General features: G+C 40.5%; 1 protein-coding gene across 1 annotated transcript in view; it reads right to left on the bottom strand.

The window, feature by feature from the left end:
- Positions 1–17,075, bottom strand: part of LOC141970495 (small ribosomal subunit protein uS5m-like) — a 64,251-nt gene that overhangs the window by 11,058 nt on the left and 36,118 nt on the right. The window contains exons 6-9 of the mRNA XM_074927152.1: positions 10,440–10,530; positions 6,562–6,608; positions 5,408–5,465; positions 3,480–3,542 (exon numbers count right to left, since the gene is read on the bottom strand). Coding sequence (XP_074783253.1) covers positions 3,480–3,542; positions 5,408–5,465; positions 6,562–6,608; positions 10,440–10,530 — 259 coding nt within the window. The remainder of the gene's footprint in view (positions 1–3,479; positions 3,543–5,407; positions 5,466–6,561; positions 6,609–10,439; positions 10,531–17,075) is intronic.

Here is a 17,075-nt window from a genome sequence, read left to right as displayed (position 1 = left end):
TGCTTCAACTTACTCAAAGGCTGTAGAAATTGATGAATTAAATAGTTGAGCATGACTGGAAAATTATCCCAAGTTTCTGACCTATAATAAACTAATCATTAAATGTCTTGCAGTTTAGCTCTTATCATAATGAAACAGAATTGATTTACAAAGAACTAGCCACATAAATGAATTAGTTTCCTATTTGTATATTAAAATTAGAGGACCAATTAAGAGTGCACCAATCAGCAGCAAACTAAATCTGTTTTCTATAGAACAGCAGCTGCCTTTATCTATTTTGAAAGCAAAGTTAGACTAAACAAGTCAAATCAAACCTTCTGTCCTGGGTTGCAGTGTATTCTATTACCATCCTCATGAGCTGTTGAAATCAGGTGGGGCAGTGTTTCCTTGCTCCCCCCCCCCCCCCCCCCCCCCCGACTATTTTTCTGCTAATGGCCCATCAATGCCATGCAGCATGACTCATTATCCCATTGTGAGATGCTCACCCAGAGGGAGAAAAACAGCATTCCATCCTGGATAGAACCTGAGATTCTGAATACCAGAGACGCTCTCTTTTCCACTGGATTTCCAGAGGACAGGAGCTACTTAGCCACCACTGGACTTTTCTGAGGAAGAGCAGATCTTTTTTTCTACGGGATCACTGCTTCGGGGGAACTGCAGCCACCATTCTACCAGACTGCTACCACCACCCTGATTAACAGGGTGTCAGGTTGTATCCTGACTCTGTTAGTTTAACCCAGTGTTATCTGCCTTTATATTTTTTTTTTCTTATTAAATTGTTATTTTGACTTGGTGTCTTCCACTAGTTTGTTTTCAAACTAGCACACCTTCGTACATAAAGGTCTAACTAAAGATTCATGCAAAGAAATGACGTCATGCCATCGTGCAGGTCTTCAAAACAGAAAGACCCAAGAAGGTAAAATGGATGACACTGAAAACTGTAGTGCAATAGAAATAAGCTAACCTTTAGCTCCCCAAACTACTTCACGTGTTAAAACTTTTTTATTGCAATCCTGAAGAACATGACAGCAGTTTACAAGGTTGTTCTGGATGCATCCCTGTTATTGTAAATGACTGGCAAAGCACATATCACAACAGCTCTGAAGGTGAGGAGAGTGATAGCAGAAAGTCAGCAACATATCTTCAAAAGGTCAGTGTTCATGTGGAAGCTATTAGAGAGAGCACACACACACAACTGAGGAACAATGCGTGGTGCACTGTGTATCTCTGGCTAAAGCCAGGAGGGGAACACAGTCATAACCCTCCATCAGTTACCAGTCTGATGATAAAATCTGTGCTGTGTCTTGCTGGCGCAGAACTGTTGATGGTAGACGTGCTGAGTTGCCATACTTCACAACTACTGACAGCAATTTAGTAGCACTGTGGACTTTTAATTGCAAGTACTTCCAGTGAACTGGTAGCTGTTATGTTGAAGGAGAGTGACAAGAACATACAGAGACACAAACATGACTGACAAATGATAAGGGAGGCATTGATGAGAATCAAACATGGTCAGCTACACTAATTGATGAGAGCATGCGAGACTGTGAGAATGTTTATTCTAGTGAGGTTATCTGATTGGGGACCTTGTCAACTAGGAAACTGAGGGGAAAAAGAGGAAATCAGAAACAAAATATACAGAAACACAGACCTGAGAAAACAAAGGTAGAGAGAATGACAAGAAACAAACATTGCGACTAACCGATGGGCTATCAAGAAACTACAGGTATCACTTTCAGGAAGATCAACCTGGACTTTGCAACTGTTAAGACTGTAAACCAGGGGAGACCCAGACCGGGAGGGGTGTGAGAATTGACAGCGGTTGGAGCAGGACCACAAGTAACAGCCTGTCTGCCTGGTGGTGGCTGCTGGGGGGTGCCAAGCATCTCTACCTTCCCCAGTCCTGGTGTGTGTGTGAGGCATGCATTTTCACTAGCAAACTTTAAGCTGGACTAGCTTGTGAGTAAGGGGGCTCAGGTCTGGACTGGGGTATCAGGTGGGCAGGGGGTCAATGCCTGTATACCCAGGGGAACTTGTGAATGTGAAGTGGATGAGGAACAAGTGTAGGAGTGCATCCATGTTGGCTAGTAAGCATCAAGCTGAACCAGCTGGCAAGTAGAGGACCTGTGAAGCAGGTAAGAGGGCTCAGAATTTAGGCAGGGGTGCTGGGTGCACAAAGAGGCCGTGCTGGTACTTGAGGGATCCACAAATGTGTGCTTGTGAACCTGGAAACTGCTCTGTGTGCCTGCACTAGTGATCTTCTATTTCTGCCAGCCAGAGAGGAGGAACAGAATTGACTGTGTTTATGCAAGTCCTGTACGTAGGTGCTGTTGAAGGCAGCACCTTGCCTGTGGCCAGCTGTGTCAGTATCCCATGTGTGTCCGTGTGTCTGGGATGCACAGTCAGCTCTGCTGCTGGTTGAACCTGCAAACGGGAAAGTAACAGCCACATCCCTTGGGCAGGTACTGGGCAGGAGGGTCCTGAGCCAAAGTGGCTGGAGGAGGCAGCTGCACACCTAATATCACATAACCCTAGCTTTGTGGAAGAACAAACCTGGGAACTGAGAGGTAACAGGCATGGACTCACTACTACTCCCATTCAACCTACAGGAGTCTAAAGAAGCATCTGCCTGTACTACAAGTGCTATGAAAGTGAAGAAGAAGTTGCAAAGGTGGAGAAATGAAAACACTACCACTGTGCAACTAGGAGATGGTCTTTGTGCTGGTATGGCGTAGGACAACAAGCCAGGGTAGATAATCCCTCTAGCTTCACTGCTGGAAGCTCTTGATTTTAGGGAAAATAAATCAGTAATGGTCTCAAAGCAGCAGGCTGGATGCTGTCCTGGCTCCAGCTCATGACCACAGGTAGTCCAAGGCAGTTGAGGAAGGACATTAGCCCATGGTATCCCAGTATGGGCTTAGGAGGGACAGGCACACAGATCCAGCTTGCACTTGTGATTCCCACTTGAAGCAGTCCCACTACTGCATAGTAAACTACCTCTGAATCTTGTTTTGAAAAACATAATTAAAAAAAAAAAAAAAAAAAAAACCAAAAAAAACCCAACTGAAAAATAATGGAATGAGCCTATCAGCTCTCCAAATGTATGGGGCATATGGTGGGAATAAAAACCTGCAGGGTTCTTCTAAAGGCCTTTACCTATACTAATAGATTAGAAGTCTCCACATTTAGGTAATTTAGAGCCAAACAAACTACACTTAGGAAGCATGAAAGAAAACCAAGAATAGGGCTCCCACCAGTGTAAGAGAGACAAACCCCGATTTACAATAACAAAGCCATCTCATCAACAGTAGGTATTTCTAATGAAACAGAACTAATCATCTTCGATATTTAAAACATGGTAGACTAGCACCAAATGATCCATCTCTGAAATAAACAGACGTTGCACAAATTTAACTTCATCAAATAAATATCAGCCAGTAATTAATAAAACTCCAAAATTTCCAAGCAGCTTTAATTACCTTTGTTTTGCTTCTTCATGCGGATGGTTGTCCTTTTAAATTTCACTGTAATGTCATGGTAAACTGGAGGAGAGGACAAAAAAGGCATTACAGCTAAATTCTTCCTTCTAGAAAAACTTTAGCTCAGCACATTTAAGGACTACCTTTCTTTTTCAGAACTGTGAACAGGAAGTTTGTTTTACTCTCCTCTGAGTTCTTCAGAGAGATGGGTTAATCTAGGTAAATTTCTGGAATAGATTAGGTATGTTTACACATCTGTAAATACTATGTTACTATTGTAAACAAAACCAAGCTTCACTTGAAAAATATGAAGTGTCTATGCCTCCAATAATCCTCATTTGGCTTTGAAATGAGCTCACATGATACAACTTAACCTTCTTCCTCATACTCAGATTTTTCTAACAATTCAGATTTTAACCTAAGATTTCCCCGTAGGCTTCAGCATTCTTGGATGTTTCACATAGAATATTTACCATTCCAGTCTCCGTGCTTCTCTCTATTTCAAAAGGAACCCCAAACTCGTATCTTCTGGTGGGTGGCTGTTATATACATTTATATGCATTTGATTCAGTGGCTCAGTCTCTGCATAGGAGATTCTAGCACTGCAATCAAGATGGCTCAGAGAACCTCTATGTTAAGGAAAAGGAAAGCACAGTGGAAACACCACCGGTTTTTATTTAAATCCCCAATCTGTGTGTGAAATAATAACGTTCAAGAAATAGACTCATGACGATAACTGCAGTTTTGTATTTGTAAGCTGAAGTTTTATTATACTGAATATCTACACAAAGACTTGGTTAAATATTCATATAAAGTACTATCTTTCAAAATTTTTCGGGAAGATAACTGAATCTTTGGTATACTGGTACCATGTCTGACATCAGAGAGGACTTGCATGGTATTAAATTGAATTAAGAAAACGCTACCATGAAACATCAGGCTGACTCCTCCTGCCCACATTCTCCCCAGCTGCTGGGCTTTGTCAGCATACATGGATTGAGTCAACAGGGAATCATCTCTCACAAACAAAGGGGAAAAGCACAGAGGAGTTCACTGTAGAGAAGAGATGCTCAGACGTTATCCTACTTCCTGAACTCAAACTGTGCCAGCAGATATTTCATCTTGCTACTACCCCCTTCCCCTGCCCCCAGTTTTTAAGAGCCTGAAATATTATGCATTAAGCATCTAGATTTTAAACACAGAATCATAGAATCAAATAGTTTGGGTCAGAAGGGACCTTTGTAGGTTATCTAGTCCAACCCCCCTGCAATAAGCAGGGGCATCTTCAACTGGATCTGGTAGCTGAGAGCCCCATCCAGCCTGACCTTGAATGTCTCCAGGGATGGGGCACTTACCACCTCTCTGGGCAACCTGATCCAGTGTTTAACCACCTCATTGTAAAAAATATCTTCCTTGCATCTAGTCTAAATATACCCTCTTTTAGTTTAAAACCATCACCCCTTGTCTTACTGCAACAGGCCCTACTAAAAAGTCTGTCCCCATCTTTCACAGCAAAGGCAGGAGACTAGAAAGGAGATCACTATCTCAGTATTTTAACAACATCTTGTATTATGTAATTTCAACTTTTCTTCATGGACTTTCCTACAACTGTTGATGCAAACCTGAGTGACAGTAAAGAGTAAACCACATATTCATTCCAGGTAATGGTAAATCATTTTGCACAGGGACTGACAGATTACCTACTCTGACATTACCACTGTCTAGCTAAAACAGTCTGGGGCTAATATTACATGCAGCACGCTGAAGAATCAAAATCAGGCACGAAGAATGACACAATGTATCAGATCTGAAAGGTTTGTTAACATCTTTTTACACTTTGTAGCTAGTTTCAATCAGTTCCCCTTGGTACATTCAATGCTTACTGAAAGTTAAAGAATGAGTCTAAAAAAAAATATCGTAATACTTACTTGTGTGGTTCTGATACAGCTCTATAAAATGTAAGCAGCGTATTGCTTTATTCTTTGCCTAGGAAATAAAAGAAGAAAACATTTTTTCTTGAATTTTTCTGAGAAGTATTTGAAATTTACCATTGTTCAGTTAACTAGACAGAAAAAAAAAATCAACACAGAAGACTTCAGAAGGTTTAGGTTTGCCACATCTAAACCATTTATTTTATGGAAATGAAAACGTCCTCTTTAAAGAACTAATTTCTCCTGACAGATTTAATATTTAAAAGATTTCTCAATATGGTAACACCTTTATCAAACTTTGTGTGTTTTAGAATTGCTACTTTGATAGCTTAGTTGAGCATTACAACACAAACTAGATCGATGCAGATAGATAAGTAACATTTTGAAGTCTAGAGGAGTCTTAATAAGGTCATTATGCATGTGTAAGAGAAAGATTCGTACACGCTAACTGTACAAGCAGATTGTATGCTATATAGATATTGGAACAGGTGACCAAGGCGGGATAGGTATATACCATAGAAAAGGGAGTAGAAAGAAAATAAAGAGTGCATTAATGGAATCTCATTGCAGGGCAACCTCATTATGTGTGTCCAAAGAGCAACGGTGCTGGTAAGGGGTCTAGAGCGGCTAGGAGGCAACTGGGGTTGTTTAGCCTGGAGAAGACAAGGCTGAGAGGAGAGCTCATCGCTCTCTACAACTGCCTGAAAGGAGGATGGAGTGAGGTGGGTGTAGGTCCCTCCTCCCAAGTAACAAGCAGTAGAATGAGAGGAAACAGCCTCAAGTTGCACCAGGGGAGGTTTAGATTGGACATTAGGAAAAATTTCTTCTCTCAGAGGGATCTCAAGCATTGGAACAGGCTGCCCAGGGAAGTGGTTGAGTCACCATGCCTGGAGGTACTTAAAAGATGTGTAGATGTGGCACTTAGGGACATGGTTTAGTGATGGACTTGGCAGTGTTAGGTTAGTGGCTGGACTCGATCTTAAGGGTCTTTTCCAACCTAAATGAGTCTATGATTATTTGTATCAAGGTGGGCAAAACATGTACATGGACTTACTTCTTTGAATAGACTACAATATATAGATTACTAAAAAAAAAAAGTGTAGGTACAAATTATTTGTGCTTGTCATCAAGCAACAATTCAGTCAACATACTTTTCGTAAAGCATTCATCCTGTCACCTGCTTTCCCCATCGCAAAACCTGCAAGACAGAAGAGAGTAATTTTATTACTGGGAAACAGATGAGGCAGGACCTTCAAGAAGCAAAGGAAAAAAAAAAAATGGAGAACTTCACAAACACTTCTAGTATCTGTTATTTCCATTCCATTGCACAGATCATACTCAGAAAATGGTCCAGAAAAAACCACAGAAACCACAGAAAGTAAACAGTTTAGGAGTTATGAATACCTAACAACTGGATGCCAATTGCCTGTTGTCAAATGAAAACAAATAAGGCTTAAGTTATTTCTTTTGTGTATTTGTCCAGACTTGTTCCAAACAAATGAATAGTGGTGGTGGCTTCAGGCAAAAAAAGAGCCCAGTCTTCTGCTTAAAAGAAGGGAACAAAGGAAAAAAAGGAAGCTGATGCAGATATATCAATTACGTCTGTACAAAGAGTAGCTCCAAGACTCTAGAAGCAAAGGAGGAGACCGGGTTTCTATTAATGAAATAGAGAATATGAAAACCAGGTTTAGCAGAATAGTGCATTTGCAATAAATGTATGCCTGTAGAACAGAGGAAAAACAGACTGCCGGTTTACAAACTGTTACCTAATTCTCTCTGAACCCTCAGACCTACTCCTATTTACCAGGTCAACTGTGGTAGCAATGAAAAGATTTCACAGCAGTCCTGGAGTATTTGCAGTCAGCTCAGAGCAGGGCAGCAGCTGACTGTATGGAATGAATAAGAGGACGTGACAACCATTTTTACAAACTGTAGTCCAACAATGTCAAGGTAGACTGAGTTACAATTATTTAACTTCAAATCAGGAGATCTAGCTTGTTTGGTCCTTTGATTTTTCTGTTGTGTCAGCTGGGGCTGTAGGTTACCTGCATCTAAAAGCCTAATTCAAAAAATAATGGGATTGGAACCACTGGCCAACACCAACTCACTAATTTCAGGCAGACATTACAGGAGAAATGGGCTGGAAAAGATCTAGGAAAGAAATACCATCCCAACTATTGTGGTGCTGTGAAAGAAGCAGACAGAGAGGGTAGTGTGTCTGCTGTCAGCTACACCCAGAAGTCTCTGTCACTTTCCAACTCCTGCACAAGAAAATGCAAGGAAACTGTAGTATTCTTTTAAACACATGCACAGAGCACAATAGCAGTGCATTAATAGTGTGAAGTGACACAATAGGTTACAAAATGCCACAAATGAGGTCACCTGGGCAACCTCAATTCAATCATTCAGTACATACGGATTAAAGTGATAACGTATTTCATGAAAAAGCTTTTCAGGGAGGAGGTACAAAGAATTTTTCAGAGTAACATATGATTCTGTTGGAGAACCACACCTTCCTCTCTATATAAATTTTCCTCCCCTCCAAACTGCAATTAAAATTGAGGAACAGCTTTGGACTTGAATCTTTCACATAAATGAAGTTCTGCAAAACTACAGAAATAGAGTTGTCTTATCAAAGCTCCCACATACAGCCCATCATCAGAGATATCTATTCAGCTCATAATAAAAGATTATTTACAGCCAAAAGGTAGATGCTCTGCATATATACTGAAAGCAGGATTTTCTTTACTAGAGTCATATAGCAATGCAAATGCAATTTCCTGTACACTATATACACAATATATGTCATATTCTTGCCTCCCGATACAGGTAGGAATTCTCTATTATTTAGATTATATTATTTGGATTATTTACTTCACAGCTATTAATTTTCTGGTTTTTTAGCTGATTCTTCTTTTAATCATTTACAGCTGTCTTATCTCTAAGTCTGTTTGGGGCCTAACCGAATTTTAATATACATCGGTTTGTATCCACCAGAGAATGCATGGAAACTATCTCCTTATGGAGAAAAACTTAGCACACTCAAGAGTGCTTCTTAAATAAAACTTAATCCTGCAACAAAAAAAGGTCTTTAACTCCTGGTATCTGAGAACTGAGCGAAAGATAAACACTATCTCCTCAACAGAACTGGAAACAAGCAAGAAACTCACTGGTGTACAGGGTAGCTGCATAGTGCCTTTATGCTGGGATATAGGGTTATTTAATCCAAGTTAGATGCTGCACTGAGATGGTTTGATTGCTTCTAGACATAGCTTGGTCATCACTACCCTGCACACATAACCATGCTTATAGCTCTGTTACAAGGAAATCACAACTAAACGGAATGCCTCTAACCAGTATTCTTTCTCCTGCTGGAGAAGAAAACGAAAAAGGTCTCTTTTCACAGCTTGTATTATACGATCCCTCGTAATTTTGCATTTCCTTTGATTTGTCTGTCGTGCTTTAAGCCCAGAGGTCAACTAAGCACCACACAGTTCACTCCCTCCCCCTCAGGGATGGGGAGGAAAAAATAAAACAAAAGGCTTGGGTATCGAGACAAGGGCAGGGAGGGATGAGTCACCCATTATGGTCATGGGCAAGATTCCATTGGGGAAGAAACAAACATCAATTTAATTTGAACACCAGCATCACCAGCACTAAAACAATCAGAGCAGGACAGTGAGAAATACAACCACGTCTTAAAAGCACCTTCCCCCACCTCTCCCTTCTTCCCGGGCTCAGCTTTGTTCCTGATTTCTCTACCTCCTCCCTGCCAGCAGCACAGGGGGGCAGGGGATGGAGATTGCAGTCAGTCCATCACCTGTTGTCTCTACTGCTTCCCTCCTCAAGGGGAGGACTCCTCACACTCTTCCCCTGCTCCAGCACGGGTCCTTCCCACAGGCTGCAGTCCTTCAGGAACAGATTGCTCCAGTGTGGACTTCCCTCAGAATCCCGGCCTTTGGGTACAGCCACCTCCTCTGGTGCGGGGTCCTTGATGGGCTGCAGGAGGGCATCTGCTCCACCAGTGACCTCCATGGGTGCAGGGGCACAGCCTGCCCTCACACGATGGGCTATAGGGTAGTCGCTGCTCTGGCACACCTCCCTCTCTTCCTTCTTTCTTCCACTGACCTCAGTGTTTGCAGAGGTGTCTCCTTTACAACTCCTCCTCAAAACTCCAACTCCTCCTCCCAGGTTCCTGTTCTTAAATACGTTATCTCAGAGGCACAGCCACCGTCGCTAACTGGCCCAGCCCTGGCCAGAGGTGGGTCAGACTTGGAGCTGGGGGAGCTTCAAGAGGCCACCTCTGTAGCCCCCGACCCTGCTACCAAAACCCCACCACACATCCTATTTATTTTATGCTGTAGACAGCATTTCCATGGTTCGACTTCAAACTGCTTGCTGAAGAGACTGTTATAAAGAGTCATAATGAAAAAAGCCTACAAATGGGTCAAGCCACAGATCACTGAGGTCACTATGAGACCAGACTCAAAGGGCTCGAGTTTCCAGGGCCCCTGGAATTTGCAGGTGCCTGGTTCTTTTGTTTTGTAGTTGTTTACTCTTGAAAGTAAACAACTATACTCTGCGGCTAGGTGAAACAAATGCAGATATGTGTGACTGAATACTTTCAGGCTTTGATTTTTTTTAAACATAAACAGTATCAACAGTAAAATGAACAGTGCACAGGAAAGCACACATGATCCCTCTGGTAGGTTCAACCTGTGGTTAGTTCTATCACTCTAGAGTTAAACAAAACATTTTTTCCCACTGGATAATATATGCTCCAAAACTAATCACATGTTACTACTTTTTCCAACTTCTTTTTTTATATAAAACAAAGTGTCCAAAGGAATACATACATAATTTGATTATAAAGCTTACTTTTATAAATGAAATTCAAAATTCTTACAGGTATTTCAATATTGGCCAGTGGGAAAAAGGGTAAATTTTCTTCAAGTCATCACGTCTCCTTGAAGTCCTATTACAAACAATGATTACTTTGGCATCTTTTACAATCAAAAAACACACATACCTGCAGCCCCTTTACCATTTCCAATAGCCACTAAGGCACGTATTGATCTTTTTCTGCCTTCCTTTGCCTTCATACAAAACACATTTTTCACCTGAAGAAAAAAACCACAAAGGATATTGTTACGGCACAGTCCAATTGTTTTGTTTTTTTAAAGAGAGCCAGTTTAGCAAAAAAGGAATTAGAGGTCTGATGAAACTTTACAATATATACTGTCTTTGTCAGTGGGCATCATCTACAGTGGGACACTGGTTTCAAGCCATCAAATACGTAAAGGCTGCAAAAAAATCTATACTCAGACACAGAATTTACTTCAGTACAGTTTCATTAAAACTGTTTACCTGCACAACAGCTAATGCTCTAATGCCGCTAGCTTCATGTGTGACTTCAATCGTGATGAAAAAACATGGGAAAAAATTGTAAGGGACATTACTATCGCACTGCGCCCTCACATTTTAACTCATTTTAGAAGCACTCTCAGGAATTGCTCAAGGCATGTTTTGGCTTTACATGGGTTAAAATTTACAATTGAAATCTACCTGCAGACTGCAGAAGGTAGTCTCGTTATTGAGATGACAGCAGCTAAAAAGAAAACTTCATTTAAGAGAGGGGAAGAAGAAAATGCTATTTCATTCCTCAAACTAGAAAGGTTTACAGAAACTGCAAGAAATCCAAGCAGAGATGCAAGAATGCTATTTAATTTGGAGTAGAGGGGGATATAACAACTGGGGAGACTGGCAGCCTTATGGTTAGCATTCTGGAAATCGAAATTTGCTTCCACCTCTGTGACATACTCCCCTACTTGACTGTAGGCAAATCACTGATTTATAGTCTCCCACCTTAAATCGTTTAATATGTAATCTGAGATGCTTTATCCATTTAGCTCCTGTTCTATTTTCCTTAGTTTTGTTTATATATTAAAATGTTTATTTAAATATAGACATATATAGTTTATATACTGTATATAACATAGAAACGATACAAAAATATAACATACAGCATAGAAAAATATATATATACATATAAAATACCATACTAGATATTGTTTGACTGTGCCAATATCTGTCTCTCAGAATTACCAGTCAAAAGATACAATTTACTTCATGGCTCATTTCTGCCCTTCCTCTCAAATGCAACAGGATCTAATTCCTTGAAGCCTCTACATGTTTTCCATAAATTACAGTAATAGTTAAATTAAGCATGCATTGTTAATACATGAATTAGGCAGCGCTCCCCTCTTTTCCATATATGTAATTCTTCAGTAATCTAGTCTGGCTGTAGTATACATCTGGAAGTAGATTATTATAAAATATTTGGTCATGGTTTAAACATTCTTACAGTAATTAAAGACAAAACTCACAACCAAAACAACCCCCAAAAATTCCACTTACATCACTAGGTACAGATCAGGAATGAATGCTTCTGAAAAATTCCACCTTGCTTTCCATTAAAATAAAGATGCTGTTAAATTCAAGGTGCATATATATTCTAGAGAGCACTTTGAAGAAATATCAGCTTTACTAATTGCTTATTTGAAGATATTTTTATTTTTGCAATCTTATTGCTTACAAGAACAAGCTAAAAAAACAAGCCCCCTAAGACAGAAGTGCTTGTTGAAATAGGCTATTTACAGAAAATGCAAAATAATGATGAAAGAAAAGAGTGAAGTAGAGTGATCTCCCTGGGAGCATCAAGAGCATAATATTTTTGCTTTGCACATACTTTTATCTTCTGTTACCAATATGAATGTACTTGTACAAGAAAAAAGTTAGCATGCGTATTGTCAAAAATAAAGGACATGATGTTTGTAGAAGTCTACTCAAGAATTATTTTTCTCCCTTCCCAGAAGGTGGCAATAAAGACACATACAATGAGCTTCACCAGAAGCCTTCCTAGAAGCCTTCCTAAAACTGTTCTTGTCAGCTGTTACTGAGCAGCTCTGAAGGAAAATGTGTTCGGTCACCCACCACAATCAGCACTATTTCATCTCCCCTGAAATGCTGTGAAGGCCTTTCAAGCTTGATAATGTACACAGGCAGCCATGACTGCTAGAAAACAGTGTCCTTAAATTCTCCCCACCACAGCCCCATGCCTCCTCACATCAAAGAAAGCAGTGCTCTTCTAGAGCATGCTCAGCGATGCTTAGAAAGCCTATCATTAAACTGCACTGGAATTAATCAATACACAATGAACAACGTGCCACTTTTAAAACAGCATGACCTCTGAAAAGTGACAGAAGCTAAGACAAGTACCCCTATTTACTAAATTGCCACTCAAGCTAGATTTAAAACAAATTTTAAAAATTTCAAAACAGATGCATGCTCAACCTTAATCACAGTGTACCTCAAATCGACTGTCTCTCTGTATCCATTATCCAGTGGTAATAATGCAAATTCAGCTTTCTTTTGAGACCTGAGGGAAGACCAGCATCTCTCAAAAACAAAATGAAACCACCGTTTCAAAGGCAGAACTGAAAGTGCGGAAACTGGCTACAGTCAGAGACAGGCTGCTAAAGGTTATTATGATTTCAAGTACTCAGCAGTTATTGCACTCATTAGAAAAAGGTAAAAGCCCAACACTTCCCTTTGTTCTTGCAAAAACGGAATGAATGACAGGCCAAACTGACTGCACCTGGATAGTCCTCATTCCAAGAATGATATTCTAGTCATGATTTTGAGGAACCTGGTGCTTCTAGGCCACACTCTTGACACTGCTATTCTTTTGCTGCTGTTATGCGGAAGAGAGTGTCTGCACAGGCTGCTCCCCTCATGGCAAAAGAGCCTCTGGTCCCAGTACTCCTCTAAGGTACAAGGTGAGATGAGATAAAATGAGAGCAGGATACAGTGCTGAAAGAAAAGCACTTCCATGGAAATGAGCCTAGAGAGGCTCGGAGACATAGCTAGAAGGCTTGGGAAGCCAGTTACCCAAAAGAATTGAGTAATAAACTTGTGAACAAAAATCAAGCCCATGTTAGCTAGATCATGTCCATATCAGCCTTCTTTGTGAAAAGCATCAAAGGCAAAGCAGATGTGCACCACAGTGACAGAACATCTCCCAGTTGTAAGTTAAACCTACCGTACCTAAAAATCAGAAATTGCACAAGCTAGCTGGAGGGCAGAACTAGTACTGCTGACAAATGACAAGGGTGTCACATGGTTCCCCTGAAAGCATGCAAGTGGTGGGCAGTAGCGAGGGTAGTGCTTCAGAAGGTGGCAAATTAGCCTGTTTTCAGCTCTGATTACGAAGATGTGGCCTTCTCAAGGAAGAGCTAGCTAATGAATTTATCAGTCCATGCTGATGGATTGAAGCTACTCCAGCACAGCCCTGTGAGGAGCCAAACCAGGCATCTCTTTCCTTCAGTCTGTAATTTTGGTGCCCCTGCCTGCCTTTGTGCTCCTCTGGTCTGTGGTTATGGCTCTCCTGTGATGGTCCCGGGAGGAGTGCTGGCAGGGTGTTACTTGGGTTCCTCTACTTCTGCGCTCCTTCCTGTGTGTGTAGACAGGCCTTTTATCACATAACCCAACAGTCAGTACTCTCTCCATCTTGGTCATCAGTAGAATAAATAAAGTACTTCTCTTGAAGAAGAATTTGATTCAGTAGCTACAACCTCTGAGAAGCAGGAAGATTATAACCAACCATCCTGTTCACTGTGCATCCATCCCCTAAGGGCACAGTTAAGTGGAGTCTTTGTAACTGCAATACAGAAAATAATAATTTGTACTCCTCTACCCCTCACTCATAAAAAAAGCTGAAACTTTGTGACCAGATACTTGAAGCATTTTTCATATGGGCTGACTCATAACAGCTCTGGAATAAACCCCAAGTGCAGTTCTCATCCAAGTTAGTAATGAGCCCTATCCGCAGAGAACTATTGACTAAACCATGTTTAGTGCTGATAGTTTTGCCCTGTCCATGTGTGAAATTCTCACTTTTATAACTCACTAGGAAAAAAAAAAAAAACCAACATAGCTCAAGTGCCCTACCAACATAGTATGTGTCTAAATGTGCCTTCATACTAGAGCTCATATCTGAGTATATATCCTTTGGATTAATCCCACATAATGCATGTTCAAAGCCACACTACATCTGAAATGGCTTTGTTTCTTTTTCAAAAGATGATCCATAATCATGCTGAATTATAATTCATTTAAAAGCTCATGAATGTTCCAAATGCTGATTATTTCATTCATACAGGCTGACAGGTAAAAGAGATAACAAGATTTAATAAGTTAATCAACAGAATCAGTTGAATCGGTTGGGGTTTAGCATTCCTAAACTCTACTTTAAAGGCAGGCCAAAACTCTTGAGAACTCCAAGAATATCAGAAATAAATTCTAGTGCACAGCTCTGACCTCTCATTCTTTTCTGTGACAAATAGCTACAGGTGCTACCTTAAAAACTGACTGAAATTTTCACTGTCAGTCTAAAGACACTGTCAGTATCATCCAGGGAACAAAAAACTTCCCTGTAGTTCTAAAAGCAAAATCTAGACCTCCAATACCCCAAAAGTACCTGGAGCCAACATCTCATTTGATGTAGATTATTACTCAGAGAATATTCTGTATACCATATAATTTTTCAGTCAAGGATGTCAAACAATGGATCTCAGATACTGTAATTTCATGCAGCATTTTCTTTTCACAAACCTTTTTTGTTACATCCTTTGCAAAACCAATAACTTCCAACAAGAAACAAGTTTTAGATCGAGTATCAAGGAATATTTTTTTTGTCACAGTAGCAGGTCTACAAAGATTAACTCTGTGGTCTTAAAACAAACATGTACTGGTGGGGTTTTTGCTACTTTGTGGAAAGATGAAACTATGGCCTTATATTCTATTAACAATCCCCTGCTGTGCCTAGACAATTTGTTCAGTGGATGCAGAACAAATGACTATAGAGTGATACAGTTAAAACGTTTTTCTGTGTTCATATTCCTTCCAGTAACATGCACTTTGTGACAATACATTTAGAAATACTTAAGACAAGGTCCTTTGTATTATTCTGACCCAACAAACCTCTGTTTTTCTGACTTAACCCCTGCCTTCCACATGCCAACATAAAGCTACTGTTCCTAAGGCAAGTCGATTCTTGATGGCTTAGTAAAGAAAGCCTAGTGGTTCCTACTGTCACTATCCCTAAATAGTCCCAGAAAAGAATGAGAGTCCCCATACAACCAGTCTTCTCTACTGCCCCACTGATATTTGTTGCGGGCTGAATTCAGATGATTAAATAAGTACAGGTGACATTCAACTGCAAGAAAATAGAAACTTCTGCTAATCTTTTCCAGGTATGAATAGTGACTGTTCACTCTACTCCTGCTCAGATTTTGGCTAACCACAGCTCATGTTAAGGCCTGATGTAAGCTGGGAGCAGCTCCATTAGGTGAGAGCAACACAGAGGCAAACACAAGGCCAGGAAGGGCTAAAGGTCCTTATGCAGTCACTGCCACCTACAGCTTACTGTCCCCTGCAGCCATCCTCCTTGAGTACTGATTGTCTGGCAGTTTCTACAGAACCCCCTAACTCCTGGCAACGGTACAGACCAAACTTCCAAGCTGGACGGTATAAATGCCAGCTTACCCCAAACGATTTTGAAGTGGATCCAACAGCAGCGGGACTGCTGAGACTTTTGTGCTTCCCAGTGTGATACAGGGGGTGCCCACACCATGACAAGAGGAGCAAGAATGAGCACTCTTACTGTTGGTTTGGCAACTGTTTTGCTCACAGATGTGCGAATTACAAGTTGCAAGTAATGAGTTATGATTTGAGAACTTTTGAGTTAGAAGCCTCATAAATTAAGTGATGAGCTAGTGAATTCACATTTTAGACTAGTCAGTACAAAGGGGACTGAGTGCTTGTTTGATGGGTGTGTTTTCCTTCCTAGTAAGCAAATTTGAGTGATCCAAACAGACCGTGACAAGCACACCTAACACAACCTGCACAACATCAGATACAAGTTGTGCAGACTCTGATCAGAAAACTGCTTTTTTTCCAGTTGTTCTCTTCAGTCTTGCTTCTCCAAAATGCCATATGACAGTTGGAAGTAAATGCTGCATTCAAACAGGTCTCAGACAATCAAAAAAGAAGCATGCTTGAATCCAGCTAAATGTCTGCAGAAAACAGGTGAAGAACAAGCAAACTCCACTTGACAGAAAAAGCCAGCTTTAAGAAATTAGAGGTTCTGCATGAAGTCTTGCACATCAGGACTCGTATATGAGCTGCCAATACTATGACACAACTTTGAGGCATACCCAATCTCAAGTCAGTTCAACTCAGAAAAAAGTCTGCAAAGAATACCACTGGAGGTAACATGCAAAAAAAAGAGACTTAGGTGACAGCCTAGAATCTAGCTTCATATACCACATACTATTTTGATTACAAGACAAAAAGTATTGCTTCTCAAAGGCTTTCTGTAGAGTTCACCACTAACTCGATTCCTGGGAAATACAATCCGTGTGCTTTTCAGAATATCCACACAATTATCCACTCAACGCAATTTACTTTGATTCTATGGAAGAACCAGTTAGTTATTTTAACTATGAAAGTGTTCGAAAGTAAAACCAGACAAACAAAAACCACACAAAGACCCAAAAGAAAAAGGTCCACATACAGTTTTACACACAGCATAAGAAAGAATGAG

Source organism: Athene noctua, chromosome 1 (genome assembly GCF_965140245.1).
Source record: "Athene noctua chromosome 1, bAthNoc1.hap1.1, whole genome shotgun sequence".
In the NCBI taxonomy this organism is placed as follows: domain Eukaryota; kingdom Metazoa; phylum Chordata; class Aves; order Strigiformes; family Strigidae; genus Athene; species Athene noctua.
Note: the sequence above shows the minus strand (reverse complement) of the source record. Positions and strands in the feature narration are given on the sequence as shown.